The following is a 24,068-nucleotide window of genomic DNA, read 5'->3' as shown; positions in this document are numbered from 1 at the left end:
AAGGAGCTCTCAAACAGACACCACAGACAATTATAAAGCAGGAGGAAGATGATCTCCAGCAAATGATCCACCCGCCTTCCTTTGTTATTCAGATGGGCTCCACTTGGAGAAGTCACATTCCTAAAGCACGGGGCAACCGGAGGTCAGACACATCTACACAAACACTAGGAACTCCCAGGAGGCCGAAAGAGAGCCGGAGAGAGGGAGGGGCGATTGTCTTTGAATGAGTTTACATGTTTACTGAGAATCTCTCGGTTTTTGTCGGTGACTTGTGTTGTTCCTCTTCCTCTTTCCGTAATCCCTCCCATAATGTGTCTTTCCCTCCCTCTCTCTCTCTCCCACTCAGAATCACAGCAGTGTGTCAGTCTCCCATTAGAGAGGGTTGCTGGGTAATGGGAGAGAACAGATCTGCCTTGCTGTGATCCCCAGGGCCTCACTCGGCACGACTACCACACACACACACACACTCACAAAACACATATTAACACCACAATATAAACATGGTTATGTGTCTGCAGGAAGAAGGAAAAAAAAACATGCAAAGAAAACAAAACGTGACAAAAAATATTTTTAAAAATCGACTAGGCTATTGGCCTCTGAATGACTACTTATCGGTCTGAAAAGGATAGTTCATTCAAAAATGAAAATTCTCTCATGATTTACATTCTTTCTTCTATGGAACACAACGTAAAATATTCCGATAAATGTCTCAATGCAATGTGCATGGTCTATACAAAAGAAGTCAGTTTTAACCAAAAACAGTTTAAGATTCTTCAAAATGTCTTCTGTTATTCTCCTCAGAAGAACGGACGTCATACAGATTTGGAGTAAATGATGACATCATTTTTGGATGAACTATCCAAAAATGATAAACATCTTGTTAGCGGGCATTTAGATAATACAAGTCCTTGCATTTGAAATAGTTAGACTACTTTTAATTAAACATGCAATGACGGGACGCTCAGCGCAAAACGGCCTAAAGACGTCTGTCTGAATGTGTAACTGTAGCGGTGCTGCTTGAATGCGTCATTTTCCTAGCATGCTAATTAAAGCACCGGTGCTAAAAACATCAAAATAAATATATCCAAATGCCTAAGAAAAAACCCTCAACCTCACTTATGGACAAGTCATCCGACAAGCGACAATTGTGACCCATCCCTCCCACAAACACACAAAGACGGAAAATAGACAAAATCTCTGATTTGAAACAAAAAAAGTCACTGTGTCTCTCCCACGTACACAAGCCCTGAACTTGGCAGATGCGTTAGGCAGCAAAATAATAGGCATTTTCCAACCCATAATGCAGAGTGTTAGCCAGTGGCAGTCCACTGATTTAGGTACTACGACGAGACGTCAATCTGAAGGCCTTGGAAGAGATAGAGCGAGAAGGAGGGGGATGTAGATGCACAGAGTGGGCCTGCAAAGCAAAGATGAGCGAGATAGAGAGAGCGAGATGCTCCTAATGGGAGACATGCAGTCATCTAGTCGCTGACTCCCTCCATTCAGCGTGTCACTGGGTATCCATTACCTGCCACTCTCCTCTGATCTCTTTGGACAGCTCTGATCAAAAGATGTCATTTGACCTACTCGCCCGCTCGTGCCGGCCTGCCGGGGTACGTGGCCCGCGAGCGCGAGGCTGCCTCGCCCGTAAATAAAACGACATCATCGCTTCAGCGTCCCGTCATGTTCCCGGGCCGATTATGATAATAGTGGATCTGTCAGCACGTAAACGGACAGGGCAGCCGCGGCGCTAATGCGCAGGATATAGCCTCTCTGCCTCCACCGCCTTAGTTCCTGCTTCGCTCTTTATTGGGTCGACTTTTCCCTCTCTCTCTTCTGCTCCACTCATTGGATGGCACCTGAGAAGCAAGCCCCGCTTGTTGAGGATGTCAGGGTTAATCTGTTAGCATCAAGCTGGGGCCGCGGAGGCAAACAGAAAGAGATTTGCCTTATTCTGATTTGGAGGGAGACAGGGCAGAGGGTGTAGATGAGCTGGGAGGGGACTGATTGTCTATGATATTGCTCGCGCCGCGCTTCGAGAGGTCCTGCTCGGGCTGCGGGCAAACATGGAAACAGACACATAATCTAAACAAAACCAGACGTAGAAACAACACGCCGGCGCACGAGCACATCATAGAAGATGAAAAAAAAAAAAATTACACACAATACCACAAGAGGAGACAGACACAAAACGCTTGGGCTCGGTGGAGGCGGGATTGTAAAAGACAGGCGAACGTGCAGGGTTTTAGAGGCGAGAAAAACGGCGCACAATAAAGCGAGAAAACAACACTGCTCGGAGGCAATTTAGACTGCAAAACACAAACCATTAAGTTTGTGCATTATCTTTTAATTTAATCTGGAATGATTTATAATCCATCACGCAAGGCTTCAACCATATCCAATTATTCTCTGTGCCTTGATTGACAACAAAGGTGATTTATTAAGCTAATAAAAAGTGATGTGCACCCAGCCCCCCTCCTTCCCCCCTCGACACTCCCCACCCCCCTGTGAAAATAGCCAGTGAGAGAGACATTCTGCTTAACAGGGGTGTAGCGGTTCACTGCCGCCCTTGGCCAAGGGGCTGGGGTCACGTTTGTCGCTCTGGAGGTGTAGTTAGAGAGTAGATCTGAGATCAGGACATTGTGGTTTTTCTAATGACTTCATTTTATCTATATTTCAAGGTGTAGTACCCCTATCGATGCATGACAGGAAATTAAGAGTAGCCTGATTCTTGTGAAGTACTATTAACATACTATTTGTTTATCTCAAATGACCAGAAAATGACAGAAATGCATATTCAGAGGGAGAGAAAGATACTCTCTGGGTTTTGGCAAAGAGAAATGACATTATGTCTTGGATTCGTTCATTTTGGATATATACAGTATGTGTCATCTTGTCGCAGCTGCTAAGGGCTAATGTTGTGCTTTGGGTATTATTTCTGATTATTAATGAAAAGCAGAGGACAAGAATGCTGTTTTTCTTCGGGACGCTCATAAATGATATTAAAACTGTGCCAACAACAGGGCCGGCCACCTAATGAGCCTTTAACCCTGTGAGTCGCATTTGCCTTGTTTTTAATTTTAGACCTATAGAGCTTCGAGGTCACATTCACACAGCTGTGTGTGGAAGAAGTAGAGCAAAGAACCCATACAACACACTTTACCTCTTTTCGCTGAAAATAAAAGATGTGGCTTTAGGGCACGGATGAGTTTGTGTGCAGATTCCTTCAACTGTACAGTATATTGTCACGTGAACTGTCGATCGCACGTGTGTGTGTGTGCATGCACGTGTTCTGAATGGCTCATAAACCACAGGAGGACACATTAATGTCCACAATGTTCAGCCTGCCCTGGTAAACACACAACCCCCTCAACTAATGATGCAATAAGAAAACAAGCCATCACAGCCCCTCCGCAGAGAGAGACACACATACACACACCCGCTGCAGCCGACAACAGATTTAAGATCTTAATATCACATACTTAATAAGGGTGGGGAAATATGTTGGTGGTCTACCAAAGAAGCATTTACTTTCTTCTCCACAAAATTCTCAGAAATCTCCGGGAATAGCCAGAGGACAACAACAACAGAAACACAAAGATAAGATACTAAAAGGTAAAGAGTCACTGAATGGATGACTACTAATATTGTAAATGGCACATTTTCCTTAGCATGTGTGAAAGTGAGGCTTGAAACTGGATTCTTTTGTCCAGATAAGTAGACACGGCTCTGGCAGTACATTCTCTCAGCTCATAAAACTGGGGCCCAGGGCAGAGGACCCTGTTCACTCTCTTTACAGGCTTCCTCTGTTAACGAGAAAACGGCTCTCGCTATAACTGTCCCGGCACAGCCGCGGACCTTTGCTTTGTGACGTTTAAAAATGTTGCCTGGCTACACTAGGTCACTGTGATGCTATAGAGCCATTATTCAATTATTTATATATATTTCCATTTATTCATTTAGCTGACGCTTTTATCCAAAGCGACTTACAATTGCTATATATGTCAGAGGTCGCACGCCTCTGGAGCAACTAGGGGTTAAGTGTCTTGCTCAGGGACACATTGGTGTCTCACAGTGGATTCGAACTCGGGTCTCTCACACCAAAGGCACGTGTCTTATCCACTGCACCATCATCACCCCCACTGTGTGTATATGTGTAAATATATACACACACATACAGAACAAGAGAAAAATCTATATTATATACGTAGAAGAAAGTTGTCTGGAAACTCGCTTGTGTGCTACGTGCCGAAGTTAAATACAATAGGATGTAAACAGGATGTGCAATTAAGACACCACCAATCCAGACAGTTGGACTGCTACATAACACACACACACACACAAATATACATGCAACACAAAATACAGAACAAGTAATTTTAAACAATGATATCTAAATCATCAAAATAAACAAGCAGATTCTATAAGTCTCATCCCATTCTGTATAATCATGTATGTTTTTCCTTAAAGCAGAAAATTATTGCATGCTTTTAAACGGCAATAAAAATAGTTTTAATAAAGCCATTGCACTATGGCTGCATTTAAATCAGCTGATTGTTGCTCTTTATTAATAAATAATTATTATGAAATTTCTCTCTCAGGATATCACTTAAAATCAAGAAGAAAATAAATAAATCTGAAAATAAATCGTTTCCAAAATAAAAGTGGATTTCACTGAATAAAATCTGAGGATCATTTGTAATATTAATTTGTATGTATTGTATATAAATTATAGTTCAAAAAACAGCCACTATCACTAAAAACAACATTATAATATATATATATATATATATTTTTTAAATTAAGTTTCAAAAAATACAATAAACTCTGGGATCTGTTTTAGTGATAAGAAACCAAAGTGCAGCATATCAATCAATTTGCAGAACTATTCGATGAGGTTTGTTTCCCTCTGTGTCAGATTGCGTCCTGAATATTTTCAGCTTAATTTGATATTTCAAAACCTGAGCTCTTATTTGGAATAAAACTTTGATTATTATGTTTGTCGTTCTATGATTTATTGCACGACTGAAATTAAAATGCAACTCTAGATCTTTTAAAATGGCATTCACTCTAAAAGGGCATTCATTTACTTTGATATTGCATTACAGACAAGTTATTCCTAAAATCACAGTGAATGATGGATAGCTAGTACTCTATAGCCATCAACACCTCTTAGTGGGGGCCACGCTCTGATTGGTCGAGTGCCGCAGGGCCCTCTCCTCCCCTCCCCATTGAGTCCTAGGGGCCGCAGGGCCACTGATCTGGGCTGGGAACTGATAGAGTATCCATTTCAAAGGCCTGGCCTGTTCCACGGCTCTGAAAGGGGGTGGGGGGGTGGGGGATGAAATATAGCAGGAAGAGGGACGCCACATTTAATTATCTCATTATCACACAACGACAAACGAACACAAATGAAACAGGCCAAAGAGTGATCATAGAAACGCAGAGCGTTAAAACCACCCTTCTGTCTACATGTGAGTGTGTGTGAGAAAGTGCGTCAAACCTCAAAGAACTAAAGGCTTGTATTTAGATGTTTAGATGTACAAGCTCCTTTAAACTGCCATTTAAACACACGCACACACACACACAACACACACCCTCAGGGCTTATGCTTGGGAAGATCATTAACCTCTCCATACCCAATTAAAGTGAGAGTCTGTGTGAGCGAGTGTGTGTAAGAGTAAACGTTTGCTTCCATATGTGTATGTGAAATATTGGATCTTCTCCTCAGTGTGATTAATTTACAAAACATTCACATCAAGAACACAGTGAATAAAATGTGCGCGCACACACACACATAGACACACACACACACAAGCTAATCAGTGTGTCTGTTGTGAATGCAGTAAGGATGAGGAAGAGTTACCACCTAGCATTGTGTTTGCAGGATGGAACTCCACAGGGGAGCACAAAAAACCGAGCCACGGCCATGAACCTCACAATAGCAACACAATACAATCAATACGACACACACTCTGCACAACTCACGGCTACAAAAAAAAAAAAAAAAAAACACGTTTCTTGCAATAACCTGCAGCTCAGACGCAGCTGCACACTACAGAATCACAGTGTCGCCTTATGAAATACAATAATAAATTCACTGAATGCTGAAAATGTATGGTCGCGGTCTCCAGAAATGATCTGAGGCACTAGTAACAGTTCAGACACACACACAAAACACCTCCCTCACCTAACGAGAGGATGAGGAACTCGAGATGTTCTGAAACACCTGCAACTTACTCAAAAAAAAAAACATTGAGAATTGAGACTGTTCTGCTCAAAGTCAATATTAAGGATTTAAGAGGACTTTTATTAATTTTAGTTTATGTATATGACTGCAAAGGGGGGACAGGAAGCGCAGGATCAGGATATGACGCATGCTGGAATCGAACTGGAGTTGCTTGCATATGTCACTGCATGTGTGCTAAATGCTTGCCCTTTGATGTTTGGACTAATTATTATCATTTTAAATGTAGTTTTGCTGTAATAATCCACTGGTCGAGATCACATAATGTATCATTATCACAATAACTTTCCAAATATGTCACAGCCTTCCACTCCAGTGGAATAAAAACCCTGCAAGACAAAGACAGACAGCATGAACACTCCCTTCTTCCTGAACAAATCTTTGTGTGAGTATGTGTGTGTATCAGGGAAGATAAAAAAAGACTCTAAAGTTTGCCAATTTTTGCTTGATACCATCTTCTCCCTAGTCTCGTGGTTTTTTCCACTACCACTTCTACTCTCTCCTCTCTTGCAGCACCTCCAAACAATAAATAAAGCATGTGTGTATGTGTGTGTGAGCGCGGGCTCTGTTGATAATCCTCCAGAGCTGCAGCTTATCTGCATTGTAGAGAGGTGCGAGGCAGACAGTCCCTATCGCAGGTATTAATGTAGCGCAGTTCCCTGTGTCACGATGGAGAGATAAGCAAACACACAGCAGTCCCAAACACTCCACACACACACACACACACACACAAAACATAGCCAGAGGTATAACAGATTGTTTCCCCCCCTAGCCTACAATAGAAACACAACTAACAGAGGAATGGTGAAAAATTGAGAGCAGCTTTAATACTGAATCCAAAACATAAAACACACGTAACAATATTAGTGCGCGCACACACACACACACACACACATATATATATATATATATATATATATATATATATATATATATATATAATTTTTGCAGGAATAGTGTGTTAGGATGTTGAAAGAGTGATTTGGGAGTGTGTGTGGACACAATGGGACAGTTGTTTGTTCAGACCTCCTACCCAACTGTTACACTCATGTGCAGCATGTATGCAATTCAATTACACAGCCAAAATTTGATTCACTCAAAGCCTTCGTTTTGCATCAACACACACACACACACACACACACACACAAATACCTTTTGCTCAGATGTGCATGTGCACTTAACACGTTACGGTAAAGATACGCCATCAAGATGGCGAGCGTCATAACATTTGTGGTTTTACACGCACAAGCTGGGAGCGCAGAGACGTACTCCGGCACACAAACTTTTCCCCTACTGAATTCCAGGGTTGGGTGACTGGATCGAGCCAGAGGAATTCATAAACAGTGAGGGCCTTATCAGCCGCGAGAGGGACATCCTCTCAAGCGCACAGCAGGAGTGTTGTGGACCGTGTCATCAAAAAGCGCCACAGACAGCTGCAGGAGTGGGGAGAAGTAAATTGCACTCATTAATTATTAGTTTTATTATTTTTTTTAAATAACATATTTTTATAAGAAACAGTACAAGATCAAATATGCTTGTGGAAATATCACAGGCATAAAAATAAACACATTTAGATAAAAGTTATAAATAAATTCATCCAAAAACAATTCTAGTTTAATACTACTAATAATGCTAAAATAAATTTTCTTAATGTCAAAAAAAAATGTAGCAGAAACATTGTATTCAGAATAATTTATATTCATTCAAAGCCACTTTTGGAGACAGAATTATAATTTATAGCTCACAGATGCAATGGCACACAGGTACTTTGAGGCCATATCATATGAGGCCAAGTCAAGACAGAAAAATACCACAGCAGCCCCCCGAAATGATTTTTTATTTATTTATTTTTTTAGCAATCCAGTTGTACATAGCTAACCATGCCGGGGCCATTTTAGCATTTGGTTTCAGAGGCATTTGTTTTTAACATTAACGGGCCCCTGTCAAATTAGGTCTCTGTATTGGAGCGGACAAAATTTGCATCAGCAATCAGTCGTGAGAGTTGTAATGTTTGACTTCAGTGCGTAACTAGCAGCTATAGGGACTGACCCAGGACCAGGTCAATATATAACCTCACAGCGACTCAATAAATCACTTAAACCCATGTTTGACACAAGTGCAACAGCGAAGAGAGATTACGCTGATAAGCCATTTAACTACACATTTACTGAAGCCAGTGACTGAACTTACGATTGATTATGTACCGAGAGCAGAGCAGGGATGCTAGGAAAACATTTCAAACATTCAGAAGTGCCCTAACATACACTAGCACACAAATTACATTCGTCCCAAAGAAGAGCTGTTATGAATAAAAATCTTTTATCATCAAATGAGGAACTTAGTAACTCCGAATAATATATTCACCACAATATTGTTATTTAAACAAGAAATCCAGTGGAGAAAATGGTTTATTTTAATAGCCATGGGTAAATGCCTATTTTTGGATCATTTGGTGTAATTCAATACTTTACACGTTAAAGGTGCTTCATCTAATTTGACTATTTTATCCCAACCATAATATTATTCATAACAAATAAATGATAAGTCTCGCATCAGTGCTAAACAAAAGTCATCAATTACTCAAACTCAAAAAAACATCAGTTACACACTGTTGCAACACTGCTCTGCAACTATGGACAACTAGTCTTAACCCTGTTTTGTGTCAAATGTTCACAGCTCTTCTTCGTTTACATTTTTTTCGCCATGTCCAGCTCTGCATTTTCTCATTATGTTTTGTGTCACTCTCATGTAAATAACGTAGAATGCCCACCAAGTGTCACATATACACACACCGCAGTATAAACAGTACAGCCAAATATATAACAGTTGACACCTTTTCATAATATCAAAGAAAATGCTCATCATATTAGTCTGCAGAGTAATAGTTTCATGTCAAACATATCAAACACTAATCATATATATATAGCCTGAACAACACCTTTTTTAGCAACCATCCTGTAAAAAAACAACTCTAACGCTCTCACAGACACTGAGTTAAGAGCCTTGACATTTTCATCTCTATAATTTTATCAGAAAGGTATGTTGAGGATGTGTGAGAGTAGTCGTGTCTATCTGAGGCATATTTGTGGAACGGGCCGGCGCAGTAAAGCTATTTTTTCTCCATTTACACAAAGGGCAAACCATGTCAGTGTGACGTCCATGAGTGCGTTATGCAGTGTTTTGACTGGACTCTTAGTCTGCACCTGTGTGAGAAGACTAGAGTGACTCTTTTATCTGATAATGACTAACCAAACACTACTTACAACATGCATCACGGCACTCCCTCGTGTTTTAACTAGCTTGTGGGAAAAGCACCATTTTAATATTTTAAACACCTCTATTCCCATTCTGAGCCAAAACATTGAAAGGATATGCAGGATGATTGCTGTGTGAATTCTGACATTTACAATAGACTTTGATATTAACGTCTCGATCGAGAACACTTTGGCTTGGGAGGTGATCACATTGTTCTGACTCTTATCGGTGTACGTAGAGTGAAATGATGGGAGAGAGAGAGAGAGAAAGAGAGAGAGACAGACAGACAGAGACAAAAAGACAGGCCCATGGGAGAGCTGCTGCTAGAGGCAACATGACCTCACATTACCTCAGAGACATGTAGGTGCAGGAGACACTTCTGTCTAACCAAGTGAACAGAGACACGGGCACAAACACTCCACACACCATGTTACTGCAAATTATTACATGGCTTAGTTTCCAGAATACTTGATTCTGATCTGTTGCAGGCATTCTGCGATCAGATATTTTTGGATAATTACAGCTAAACTATGATTGACTGTCTGACTATTTATTATCCATTTACAGCACACAAACAGCAAATATTTACACACAATGTTTTGCCTGCTATCTAACCCAAATAAATGGCGTGAATATAAGGCAAAAAAAGGTCAAAGGCATAAAAGAGTGATAAAGAAGGAGAATAAAATGGTTAGAAATCTAGTCTAAAACACATTCATATATATATATATATATATATAGGCCTAATAATTTTTAATTAAAAAATGTCACCAAGAAACCACAGAGAAATACATAAAATTATATATATATATATATATATATATATATATATATATATATATATTTTTTTTTTTTTTTTTTTTTTTTGTGTGTGACTATGATTGAAACATGACTATGATGTGAAGTAGGGTTGCCAAATGTACCGGTATTACCAGTCAATTAAAAAAAAAAGATCAAAGCTTTCTATTTACATCTTGTTTTTACAAGCGTTGAGCATTAGCTGCGTTTACATGGACCCTTATAATCGGATTGACGGCTCAATCGGACTAAAAAAACCTTCATGTAAACACCTTAAACGATCCGATTGAGCTCGATCTGACTAGATTTTCGATCGGATCGAAAGGGGTGGTTTCCTCCTTTTGTAATCCGACCGAGAGAACATAACACTTGATCAGATTGAAAACTGAAACTAAAAGGACTGCGCATGTGCAATGACGCTGAAATAGCGTAATGACGTATAACGCACATAACAAGCTGTTCTTCCTGTTGATAAAATATCATATAAATGAGTGCTCCATTATTAAAAAAAAAATCTCATTTCACTCAGTGTCTGTGAAGTGAAGCAGGACAACGTCAACATCCCACCAGTGCTTGTTTTAGATTCTCATCCACACACGACTTTTGGCCACAGGGTTTTACTGCGTGATAAATGCAATCAGCACGGCAAAACGGTTCATGCTCGTCGTCTCCAAATCATGACCAGAGACGGATAAATATTAAGTCTATTGTTTAAAACAAATAAAGAACCAATAGAGGAGAATAGTTATGCGCGAACAGTGGCATGTTCGTGCAGTGTGCGCATGTCAAAAAATCAATTCCGATTTAAATCTTGTGGCATAAAACGGGCACATCAACCCGATTACTTTATTTATCATTCACATAAACACCTTGATCAGTTTTATCAATCATACTGATTTCATTACGATTGTGTACATGTAAACGTAGCTACTGTATGCGATCATGATCGTATCTATTGAGCATGATAACGAAATGGCCTATCAGAGGTGCTAGTCAGAATCTGCTTAACACTGGTGAAAATGCATGAGGCACACACTTGCAAATCATTTCATTATAACCAACAAAGTGTAAACACAAAGTAAATAAAAGATTCAGTACAGTTAAGAGCTTTTTTATTATTATTACAGGAGTTTTCGAGAGCGTGTGGAATTCTCTGCTGTAGATATTGACTGATTATAAAGGGAGGGCTCTTCTCTTGATTTCTGTACCCATTCTCCATCTGAATACAAGTTAAGCTTTTAAAAGTACGTGCACTGCAAAGTTTCTAGATTGACAACTGTATATAAAATGTGTGTGACTGAATCCAAAACTGTGGTAATTGACAGTGATGATAACCCACGGACGAGACAAAATGGGACAAAATGTTTTAAAGTACTTAATTCAACAGTTTTTGGTCTGGTACCGAAATTGGTACCGACTACTTAAATATTGGTACTGTGACAGCGCTAATGTGAATGCTAAAGGTTTTAGTTGTTCATATTTGGTAACAGTAGCCTATAGAATTGATTACCTTTATTTAAAGAAAATGCACACACAGACACACAGAGATAAAATGTAAGCAAAAACCCATTTGCCAAACTTAAATTGAATTCAAATGTTAATTTATGGTGTAACTTGTAACTAAAAACACAATAAAAACATTCTTTTAAGAACTTGAATACATGGAAGCGTCCACATCGTAGTCAATTAATTAAAATTTTTTGGAATAAAAAAGATTTGGGCATTGACCCAAAACGCATGTGTGGTCACTCATTATTCTGGACTGTAGGGCTGTCTGTCTCTCGCTGTATTCGAATAACATCAGTGACTATAAGTGTGTGCACACACGCATTTCAACAGAGACATCTTAAGCTAGAGTTAAAGAAGGCACACCGTGTAGGCCTGAGGCTTTGTGGGAAAGTCGCAGCGCATACACACACACACAGACACACACTGAGGCACACGGGAGAGCGAACGACATGGATTTGAAGAGGAACACTTTTAAGTAGCACGTTTGTAGCATTTGCTCGTATCAGAGCGAGGTACTCAACCCTTTCATGTGGTTCCTCTCTATCTCTCTCTCTCTCTCTCCCCTCACTCACTCTCATCTCCTCCGCCAGCCCTTTTATTATTTCTCTCCCCTCTCTCTTTCTCCTCCGATCTCTTTTTAATTAATTACAACCTGGTCTAGTGACGGAGAGAGTAAGCTTTATCTTCCTCTGCCCCACTCTCTTACCGTGTCGAGAGAGTAAGACTGAGTTAAAAAGAGAGAGAGAGAGAGAGAGAGAGAGAGAGAGAGAGGACATGCCACACGCCAGTGCTTTCCTCCTGCTCCACTCTCTTCCCTACCCTCGTTCTTCCCTCTTCACTCTCTTCTCCGGCAACCCTGAGCAAGTGCTAGCAAGGGTCATATCTTTTTAATTATCTTTCTTGCCTTTGATTAATTATTCCGTCTGACAATAGCGTGTTTCTAATGCTTTTCACCTGCCCGTCTTGATTGACAGTGCCTCTGTCTGAGTCAAAGCAAACAGCTGCTGCCATGATTGCCTAGCAACCAGGAGGTGATGGATGAGACCCAGAGATGGATGGCCACAATAAATCATGTCTCCTGCTATAAAACTAGAAAAAAAAGAGAGAGAGAGAGAGAGAGAGAGAGGGAGAGTGAGGGAGGGAGAAAGGGGTACTAGGAAGGGGAAGAAATAGAGCATACAAAAACAAAACAACCTATTCTCTCCATCCTGTTCTTGCCTTTCCTCACGCCTCTATGTTTTTCGCATACTCTCTCTCTCTCTCTCTCTCTCTCTCTCTCTCTCTCTCTCTCTCTCTCTCTCTCTCTCTGGAATGGGTCTGAAACTCTCTTAACAGTTTGACCCGAGCTTTCAACCTCCCTAAGAAGGGTGCAGCTCAAAAGTGTGGTTTGCAGGGGCAGATGAAGCCCATAGGACTTTATAGAAGCAGACTGCTGAAACCCAAACGCTCAAGGAGTTCGTCATAGGGTGGGGCCTGTCATGAGTTGGGACACGTTCTAGGTGCTGGAAAATTCAAGAACAATGAATCCAAGTACACCCAACACGTCCAACGAGCCTGCAAAGCAAAATAATTCATCAAACCCATTTCAATGCGGCCGGGAGCATGATGCATCTCACGTCGACCGTCGCATAGCCCCCTACCGCAACAATGGACAAATATATCAAGCATTGTTGAGCACTCAACTGCCACTGCCAGAGACGACAGGAATCTGACCAGCCCGTGAACTGCAGGCACACAGCGAGAGCGCACCGTTAACCGAATTATCAGATGCTTATAGATACTGTGAAAATATGATTCGGACAGATCTCCTCTTACAGTCACAAAAGGGACGGAGGAAAACATGACAGAAATGTTTTCATTAACGTGGGCCGGGCGCAGAGGATCACGTGCGATTAGAGCGCTCAGATATGTGTTTCTTTTTCTGCTTTCGTTAAAGGTCGGCTTCATTTCCTGCTAATGAAGCCCAGCTGTTCCCGCTCTTTTCGCGTCCATGACGACAATGGTCACCTCGTTCCTGAGGGGCTGTCGACAAAACTTTACGACCTCGATGAAAAACGTGTCAGCGGTGGGGGAGGAAAACAAAAACGGGAAAAAAAAGTCAGGGTAACCTAGGTTACAGGGCCACAGTGTTGACAAATAAAACACTTTGAGCTTTGTTTTCAGCAGCAAAAAAAAAACAAAACAACAAAAAACAGGCTAGTGAGTGGGTGAATGAGTGAGCAAAGGAGTGCGGCTCCTCTGGTATCTGGTAACGAACAGTGCAAGAGCTCGGCCCATCCATCAGAGGAAGCCCACGTCCTGCTCCGAGCTCTCTCTTGTTCTCTCTCTCTCTCTCTCTGAGCCCTGCTCAGGTTACAGCTTTACACGGCCAGTCTAAATAATATTCAAAATGATGAATGACATGGCCAGCCTCGTATCCATCATCAGTTTCTTTTTTTAAGGAGCATCCATCTTCAGTAATGCTCCTTTGAATCATGGGAAAGCGAAAGAGCTCCGATTCACTCATGCAGGCCCCTGGAGAGGCAGAAGGAGGGACAGGAGGAGGGAAAGAGGGAGGGATTTGGGTTCTGACTGATACCTGACAGTCAGGCGTGAGCACGGACACAGCCTTTCTGAGTCGGACGCACGTAGGCTCACTTATAAAACCCAAGACTTCCTATGACCTCAATAAATACAAACCTTTCTAAGTGTGTCATTAAAAAAAGAACCTTCACAAACATAAAAACTGAGGAAAATTTTGAGTGGCATTGTTAGTGGCCGTGTCTCCCCCTCATCCGCCATCCCCTCCCCTGGCTGTGCAGACCCCTCGGTGGCGTGGAGGCAGTGGCAATTCTCCGAGGGGGGGACAGCCCCTAACACTGGGCTCCTTGGCAAGGGCCCGTTTGATAAATGACACATGTCATTCTGTCAGGAGAGAAGGGTGGGTCCATGATGTATGACCGTGCTGAGGAGCTGGGGAAATCGACTGTTTGGCATGGAGAGCCTCTCTCTCTCGCTCTCTTACACTCTTTCGGTCCCGCTATCTGGGTTCAGGACAGTATCAAAAAGGTCGAAGAGTTGTATCTGCCTGTGTGAGAGCCAGAGAACAGGCCGGCTGTTCTTTATTTCCCCTGTCTATTGCTCCATCTCACTCGCATACACTCTTATTTTTTTGAAGAAAAAGGAAGAGGAAACAGGCCAATGAAGGAAAGAAAGGGGGGAAAAATGTCTAGGAGAAAGAAACAGACCTAAAAAAAGAAAACCTGGCTCGGAGTAGTGCGAGGGGGCAAGCGTATCAATCAAAGTCAACTTCTGCAACAACGAGACTACTATTTCAAATAAAAACTACATACGGCAGACAAACGACCTCGGCGCAGGACCGAAACCCGAAACGGCTAGCCGACCGACCAACCGAAACTCTCTACTCATCCCTTTCTCGTGTCTCCTCAAAGGCAGACTTCAACTCACTCCTCCTTTACTGTAAAAATCGTCTTCTCTTTTTCCTTCCTCTATCTCATGCTCTTTTCTTTTTTAACACACTGGCAGTGGGGGCCTGACATCTGCAGAGTGCATTTAAAGAAAAAAATGTGTCAAGGAAGCGTGATCCCCCCCTCCACCCTCTCTCTCTCTCTCTCTCTCTCTCTCTCTCTCTCTCTCTCTCTCTTTCATTAGCTCACTGGCAGGGTGGCACTTCTCAAGCTCATTACAGCCAGAGGATTTATGGTGCCGAACCCAATGGCGGAGAAAAGGCATCTGTCAATAATTGCAGGGAGCAGCGCACACACATCTCGAGAAGCTTTGAAATCTCATTAGGTATGCAGTTATCAGGCATAAAGATCAAAAACATTACTCAACTCAGACAGAATCCTACCAAGAAACATTAATTAGCAACAGGCCCGCAGTATAAAATAAAACAGACTTCCTCTCTCGCTCTCTCTCTCTCTCAGCCTCCCTCCCTCGCTCTGCCCCTCACACCTGCCTGCCTCTGCCAAGAACCGGCACGACCCAAGCAGGCGATGCATACGAACACATTAAATAGCGGGATCACACAGGAAGGAAACGCCGGCATGACATTACGCTCAAGAAAAATGCACATCATCATACGCAAACATTCATATATGTGCACCGAGGTTGCGCAGATGCAGACTTGGACAAACACACGCGCACCGGGGACTCCGGCAGACTTAACAACATCCCGAACCCCTGCGCGCCACATTCCCCTCTTCTTCCTCTGCCCTCATTAAATAAAACACAACATGGAGGGAGGAGGGATAATTCCAAGCATCTGAGACTGATCAGGACATGAGAGAGAAGGAGTTTGGGAGCGTTTGAGGGCCTCCCCTCTCTCTTTCCTCCAGTCTGAGTACTGAGGAGAGAAGGAGGAAGAGGCCTGTCAGGCCGGAGAAGGATGTCAGAGCTCAGGCTGGCCCTGATTACTAGGGCCCCTCTCTCGCTCTCATTCTCTGCTGCTCTGCCTTTCATCACCCGCACCGCCATCAAAAAGCCTGCATGTCACACGCACACACCGTGATAAAAAGCGAAGCAAGACTGATGGCTGTCAGTTTTCAGACTCGGAGTGAAAGGGGAGGAGGGTGCCGAGACAAGCCGAGCGGTGGGGCAAGATCCCTGCCGTTTCTGTGGAGGAATCGTACGTGCACACGCACGTACACACTCACTCACTCACTCAAGAGACACTCTGAAACATACCGACAACCAGCCCCCTGCCAAAATCTTTACTGTAGTCCCTGCCCCCAACTTACTCTCGGCACGTCCCTATCCCTCTTCGACGTGACAGGGATTACTTCCACACGGCCATATTTCATTGGACTGCACTGGGACTCGCGCAGTTGCGTGTAGCTGCCAGAATGGACCGGCCTCACAGATACACACACAAAGAACTACAGTATCACTCAGAGTGAGAGAGCGAGAGTGGGAAGGCGGGACAACTCAAGCATATGGAAAGAGCGCAGGCCGGATGATTCATTAGTACTGTGATACTCAGTGCCACCTCTGTGCAAGGCTAAGCTAATATCCCTCACAGTACTGGGTAGGGTAAAAATAACTGTCTACCACAGCCAGACACATAGATCCCAGAAACCCTCTTCATTTCCTGTCTCCTCCCAGATTCCGCCCCACCGGAAGAGGTGTGGGCCACGGTAGCAGCAAATCAAGCAGCACAGTCGGGAATCTTGACCAATCGCCAGCGTAAAACAACAAGTAGATTAGGAGGCGTATTCTGGGTCTCACAGCATAATCGGCAAGGTTCAGTGTTCATTGTTGATCGATAAAATAAACAAGAATCAGGAAAATGAGCTAAAGGGGTATGATCAACACTTGCTGTGGTGCGTTCTCTCCGTGGGAACTATTTGTAAAGCATGTTAAACTATTACAGTGCATGTAGTTCCAATTCTCTCAATAACAGAGGAACTCATCCACAAACTACAGCACACAACCCACTGAACTGAAACTACTCAAACTTTTCATCATATCCAAGCACACAGAAACCTTGAAGGGGAACATAAACAATTTTGAAATGTTTATTTTTCTTGTACTCTTTGACGCGTAATTGGCAGATAAGCTCCTCAAAATGTTTTGTTTAAACGCCGCTAACAACGCTTAATTTTCAATATGTGTGACTTTCTCAGCTGTAGGTTAAAACAAGAATGGTGCACTTTTTTCCATGTTATTCTTTAAACAATAAATAGATTAATTTAATCATATTGAAGCAAATAAAATCAGACAATGCATCATAAACCCATAAGACAGCAAGCAAATTCAGTGTCACATTTAACAAACACCAAATGACTAACAGTAATAGATGCTAATCTGTTTTTTTTTTATTATTATTTTTTTATTTTGTATGTCTACTTTGTTTTTTTAATGTAAATTCCACGCAGGAAGATACTTCAAATGAAAAGTTTTGCTAGCATTTAAAGCTTCACATTAATGTATTTAATACAAGACAAATATAATATATTTTGACAATGTTTTGCATCCTTAAACAACATGAAAATAAACTTATACAGTTATAACTGATCAAATAATGATAATGAAAATAATTGAAAACAAATTAAATTATCAGTTAGTCTGGGCTTTGCGTTGTGCACAGAAATCCTCCGTCAACAACATCACTTTAAATTTGTGAAAAACACATTCGAAAAAAAAAAAATACATTACATTTTATATGATAATCTTATAATCCAAAACAATGTGTTCTAACAGCAAGCGAGCAATTACTGCCGGTGTAAAAAGTAAAATATCTCTTAGCAAAAAAGAAAGGAAGGGAAATCATCTGGATCAAAACAATATTTACTTTTAAATTGTACAACTGTTTGTTTTTATTTATTTTTTTTTTTACTTTAATGGGATTTACTGAAAAATGATTTCCCTTATATTATTTTATTACAGGAAAAACAGCAGTTTATGTTCAGATCATGGTCAATATGATCAAGTAATAGTGTGAAGTAATGAAGTAATAGTGTGTTTCAGCAAAAAAAAATCTTTTTTTATCAGTTAATACTTGAAGATCTGTATTTTTTTGGTTATTTACACTGTCATCACCACTTTCAAACAGTGAAAGCACTTTATATTCTAACCTTTATATTATAAACATATTTTGCACACAGTGTGTAGCATAACTACATACAAAATCACTGCGCAAGATGAATCATAAAATAATCAGCAGATAAATTGATTCTTAAAATAGTTAGCTTGAGTGTGTGTAAAAGCAAGACGCACACAAACAATGGAATCGCCCTGCATTCATCGTCATATCTTCACCAAATAATCTCTGGAAAAGAAAGGGTGAAAAGAAGGGATGAGTGAGAAAGAAACGAGAGAGAGACAGTAAGGGGGTAGACAGGGGGAAAAATGAGGGAAGGATGCAGCCTTGTGAGCCAATTTAAGAAATAAGTGCTGATGCATCAGCTATTGACTGTGTGAACGCTCCTGATAACGCTCAAGGCGAAACTGTGAGGGAAATGACAGCATCAACCGCCTGCAATAAACTGCAGCCCGCGAGACCAAGGGAGCCCTAATTGACAGCTGTCAAGCTAATGGGAGCCATGACGGAAGATTCAGGAAAAAAATTCTGTTTATCAACCATCAACCCTGGTGTGGATCCACAGGGAGGAGAACTTCCCCTCCCTCCGTTCTCTCTCTCTCTATCTTTCTCACTCTGTTTGGCTGTTATTCAGCTTTTTCCCTTAACCCCCATCCCTCTTTCCTTCGTTCTTTCTTTCTCTTTCTCTCCGTTCCTGCGCTTTTTCCCCGCCTCTTCTGCTCTTAACCCTTCTCATTGTTGCTCACTTCTTGCGGTGAAAAAGGCGGAGGACAGCCATAACTAATCATAGTGTCAGTTGGCTGCCTGGGAGCGCAGGGTTTGGGCCGGAGCAATGTGAAGAGGACGAAGACTCAGGCCCCATAATCCACGCACGCACACACACACACACACACTGCTGAAGAGACACCTACACAGGGCCAAATGCAGTTATATTTCGAGCTACTGTGTACATAAAAGCAAAGAAAAATGTGCGACTGTACGCAATAAACAAATTTCAGGGAAACAATATCCAACAGGCATGCTGCTCACTCTCCTGCTGAAATGACAATCAAGCTATAACAAAATGTGTCTGTGCGCCTCATTCATAATGCTGTTAGATAAGGAAATTCAATACAGAAATACTCAAATGCCTATTAAAGAGCTGTAGGTGATGTTTAATTAGATTTCCTGTTAGATTTGAAGATTTTACTCTTACGCTCATTACATGCGAAATATCTGGATTAAAATTATATCCGTCTAGACGTGCATTAGTATGCAAACTTTTGATTAATCATTTTCTGAATTAAATAACTGTATATATTAAACAAAAAGAAAAACCCAATCATTTGAGGAGAGGAATGTAATTCTGGACAGTGGTGTACATGACATAATTTTCCTTTTCTTAATAATGCATATGATTATCATGACTAGGTTTTAATAAGGGTAATTAACATAATCAAGTCACCATGATGTTTCATTATAATTTAAGTAATTAAATTGTAGCAGGGGAAAAAAAAAAAAAAAGAAACTTGAACCAAAGTGGACGTTTCTTCATTGGCAAAGAAGTCAAAAGAGATCACAGACACACACACACACACACACACACACACGGAACTTCAACAATATTATTTCTGCGATTTTTTATCTAATCATAACTAACCTATTACTGTGTTCCATATAAGCATGTGCTAGTGATCATTGTGCGAATGTGACCGTATTTATGAGCCCACCGGTGCGTTGTTCCCCATATGATCTCACGCATGCAATCCTCCACACCCTTGCCGGAACAGGCTTTGAGTTTGATTAATCATTGCTCCCTGTCTGTAATCAATCAAACACACACAAAATCACAGAAATCAGCTCCTTTCCCCAACTGCAATCCATCTCAGCGCAGCCTCCGTAACATTCGTCACAACCCAAATATTTTTATAAATCATATTTAGCCGCTCTAAACACAATGCTGAGAGTTAACATTTATTCAAACGCAGATGAGATAAACTAACTTTAAACACGATATGAACGCCACCATAATGACCGATGTCAACAACATTTGTCTTCATACATCAAATCCGCTTGGTTCAAACGCATGTATAGAGATTACATTTCACCAAACTATGAGCCGAGACGGACGTTTAAACATGGAGACAGTAGTTTGGACACTTTGGTATTAAGGGCACGTGGATGTTTCCAACAACGCTGTGCTTTTGATATTAAAAACCGAGACGGACAAAGAGATAGCTGGAGGAAAAAAGTTTGATGTTCTCTTCGACTCCCCAAAACAATTGATATGTTTGGTCTGGCAAAAGCTTTGAAGCCTGTGAACAAAACCATGGTGTGTACGCTGCATTGCCTGCACCTGAATGGTTGATTTTTTTTTTTTTTTTTTGGCAGGGGGTGAAATCACCCTCACTAGACAGAGAGTGCTGTGTCTGTCTGTTAAAAAAGAGAGATAGATGAGAACAAATGGGGAGCAGGCACACAAAAAAAAAAAAACAATCACGTCACGTACGCGCACACAGAGCCGCCCACTTCCACCCGGTTACCTTCACAACCCGATTTTTCGGCGCCTTTTGATTCTGTTTTGTCACCTCGCCACTATTATTGCTCTTAGTCTCTTGACCATTAAAAGCGCTCTATTTCAGCCAACATGATTACCCAGGTACCCCGGCCCATTTGTCACCTGCAGCAGCAAATTGAGTTAGTGCACCAACTAAAGGCATGGAGGACTGTGTAATATCAACTTGATTACATCAAACTAGCTGCAAACCTAATTGGGCTGGATGACAGTGTGCGGAGCTTGTCATCTCCAATCATTAGGCCTGTCAGGAATCCATCAGCTTTACAGCTAATTAGGTGAACACTAATGAAGCTGGCAAAACAACTTTTCTTTTTCTACGGCTGAGCGGGCCTTCCAGACTTGGTGGGAGGAGGGAGGAAGGGAGAGACGGAACGAGGGAGCGAGAGAAAGAGACAGAAAATGTGAGGGAGGGCGAAATTTTCTCATGCAAAGCTCAAGGTTGCAGGGGACTGGATTTCCCAAAGTTCCTAATCAAGGCCCATCATCTGCCATCTTTCCTTTGCTCTTTCCATCACAACGGCGCAATCAATTTGTCATCACTCTTTGTATGCCACAGTGCAGTCGTCAACCTTATAACTTGCAGCTGTGAGGGCTGCTGGGAGGGAGGGAGTGAGAAGATGAGGGAGAGACCGAGGGGAGGGGCATTGGTTTGAAGAAAGGAGAGAGGGAGTTAAAAAAGAAAAAAAAATATCACAGGAAGTTGCCTCGTCTAAAGAGAGAAAAAAAAGGCTCTCAGCCTGCTTTCGTATTTGTCTTCATCCGCTCATCAAAGGCATAAATGCCTGATTTTCTCTCTCGCTCTCTCTCTCTGAAATGAGAAGCTTCTCAGTCACCCTTGTTCCCCTCCTCCCTCCTTTCCTCTACCTCTGCGCGTCCATTAGGCAAAAGCATTTTGATAAAGTAAAGCACAAGCCTATCGTATTGGGAGTGGAGAGGAGGGGAGGGGGACAAAATGAGAGCACTCACTCTGCCAACTTCTGATTGACCATTAGAGCTATTGATGAATGTGGCTGTCAAAGGAGAGACAATTAAATCAAATATGAAACAAAGTTGCTTTGACGGGTCAGACTGATGGAGCAAACCATTCTTCCGTCTCCAGATTAGGTTATTAGTTTTGTGTATGTGTGTGTGTGTGTGTGTGTGTGTGTGTGTGTGTGTGTGTGTGTGTGTGTGTGTGTGTGTGTGTGTTTTCGTACGACTGTAGGTGTGCCCTCTATTGGACCGTTCATGAGTGTTTCATGCTCCAGTGATATTTGTATGCATGCAAGAGAGTGTCAGTGTTGATCGTACTAAACTGTTGAATCTGATTATCAATAGTCTACTTGTTTATAGATAAGATCTTCACCTGAAAGTTTCAGCAATAAATATCGTGCCGTGTATTACACAGTAACAGCGTGTAATTCATCCATGAATAAACAAAGACTTCTTGTGTCCCCTAAAGTTAGACAAGGATTCAAAAATCACAAGACGTACGTATTCTAGTTTTGAACACAAGAATATCAGTCACTGCTTTTAAATACAGCTACTCACTGGGCCTACAAAAGACATTAGCAACAGTTAAGCTGACACATTTCTATTTTGGTTTCTTTGACTACATCATTTTTCCTTGTTGCAAATTTGTCGACCAACAATCAAAATGTCATAAGGTATCCATTTATGTGTTATTTTTAGACAGTTCATTAAAAATAAAGCAGATTTAGATGTCGCCTATCATTATTTAAACGGTCTGTTTTTCGCGTGTTCCTCATGTTAGTGGTCTTTGAGCCGTGGAAGTAAATGTGGCCTTGTGCCCCGGCCTATGTGGGGGGGGGGGGGGGGGGAAAGTAGAAAAGCAGCAATTAAAGATGTTTTAATGGGCGGTTGTCAGAGCAGACGTGACGTCACGGGGTTGTGGCGTTGCCATGGCGAGTGATTTATTGATGTTTATCAGGAATGAATAGATCAAAGAGCAGCCCAATGACAGGCAATCAATCAGCCGTCAAATCAAAGATGGGAATTGTCCATTAGGCTCTTCTTAGACCCCTCGTGCGTCGGCTACAAAATCATATTTTGAGGCTTTCCCAGAGACGATAAAAATAGAAATAATAGCCTAATAAGTTGGCTATTTGTGATCAAGTGTTTTCGCACAAAATCCCCCAAAACAACGAAGACAAGCATCAAAGAGAGTCATGACAGTCAGCTGACACCTAAGCCCTTTTTCCCCAGCGCTTCTTTATAGATCTCTAATTCATGGAGTCAATATCTACGCCCTACGAGGAAAGAGAGCGGCGTGAAACAGAGAACAATCAAAAGACTTGTAGTCGACTCAGCTTCAGCTGCATGGGGCCAGGCGAGTAGGCTAAAATAGCTAGTATTCACGAGGATAAAGTTAAATATTGTTTCCTCTGATGAAAGGAAATGTCACTATGTGGCCTAAAAAACTGCTAGACTAACATGATAAACTTAATAAAAAACGTCAGACTTTCGGAGGGGAAAAGGGAAGACAAACTTTTTTAAAATAGACATCATACCGCTGGAACACTGTGTAATTCCAGATCATTCATACACACAAACACACAGACACATTCAGCGTTACTATGAAGATAGCACAAAAAATATAATAAATAAATAAAAGGGGAGGTGAAGAGGAGCAAATGAGGAGGAGGAAGAAGAAGAGCCGTACCTGCCGAGCGCCGGGGCGCTTGCTGTTTCCTCCGCGGCATGTTTCTCTTTCAGGGTATTTTTTTTTTTTTTTTCAGGAGCCCCTGAGATCCCGAGAGCTGCTCCGCTTCTGCTCTGATACACGGCACCTGGGGCGCTTTCACACGCCTGACATGTATCGGCAGTTTTCAAACCAAAAAATCAGACGGTAAGATCTGAAGAGGATGAAGACGAAGCGGGATTTTCCCCCTCGTTCCTTTCTCTCTTTCCCCCCGCGCGTCTTTTGGGTTTGACGGAGAGTCGAGCCGTTACAGCGGGGAGAAAAACCGCTCGTGCCTCAGTGCGATTCTCACTCACTCCGCGCTGGAAGCTGCAACAGGCAAGCTTAAAGGAAAACGAAATGATCGCGTCACTCAAAGTCTGCAAACAGAGGCAAACATCAAGCACTGTCATATTAACTCCTTCCATCTCGAATGGGTTAGCTAGCTCATGTCATGTGGGTAGGCATATGTCTCTCTCTC

The 24,068-nt window shown here is 41.8% G+C and overlaps 1 protein-coding gene across 2 annotated transcripts in view; it reads right to left on the bottom strand.

The window, feature by feature from the left end:
- tshz3b (teashirt zinc finger homeobox 3b) overlaps positions 1-24,068 on the bottom strand; it is a 38,436-nt gene that overhangs the window by 13,036 nt on the left and 1,332 nt on the right. Inside the window, exon 2 of one of the 2 annotated variants that reach the window (XM_089129364.1) lies at positions 23,570-23,967. In XM_089129364.1, coding sequence (XP_088985490.1) covers positions 23,570-23,609 — 40 coding nt within the window. In that variant the 5' untranslated portion in view covers positions 23,610-23,967. The remainder of the gene's footprint in view (positions 1-23,569; positions 23,968-24,068) is intronic. The other variant, XM_039657853.2, reaches the window with a different exon arrangement.

The sequence above is a fragment of the Pimephales promelas genome, chromosome 1 (genome assembly GCF_988280905.1).
Source record: "Pimephales promelas chromosome 1, fPimPro1.hap1.1, whole genome shotgun sequence".
NCBI lineage: Eukaryota > Metazoa > Chordata > Actinopteri > Cypriniformes > Leuciscidae > Pimephales > Pimephales promelas.
Note: the sequence above shows the minus strand (reverse complement) of the source record. Positions and strands in the feature narration are given on the sequence as shown.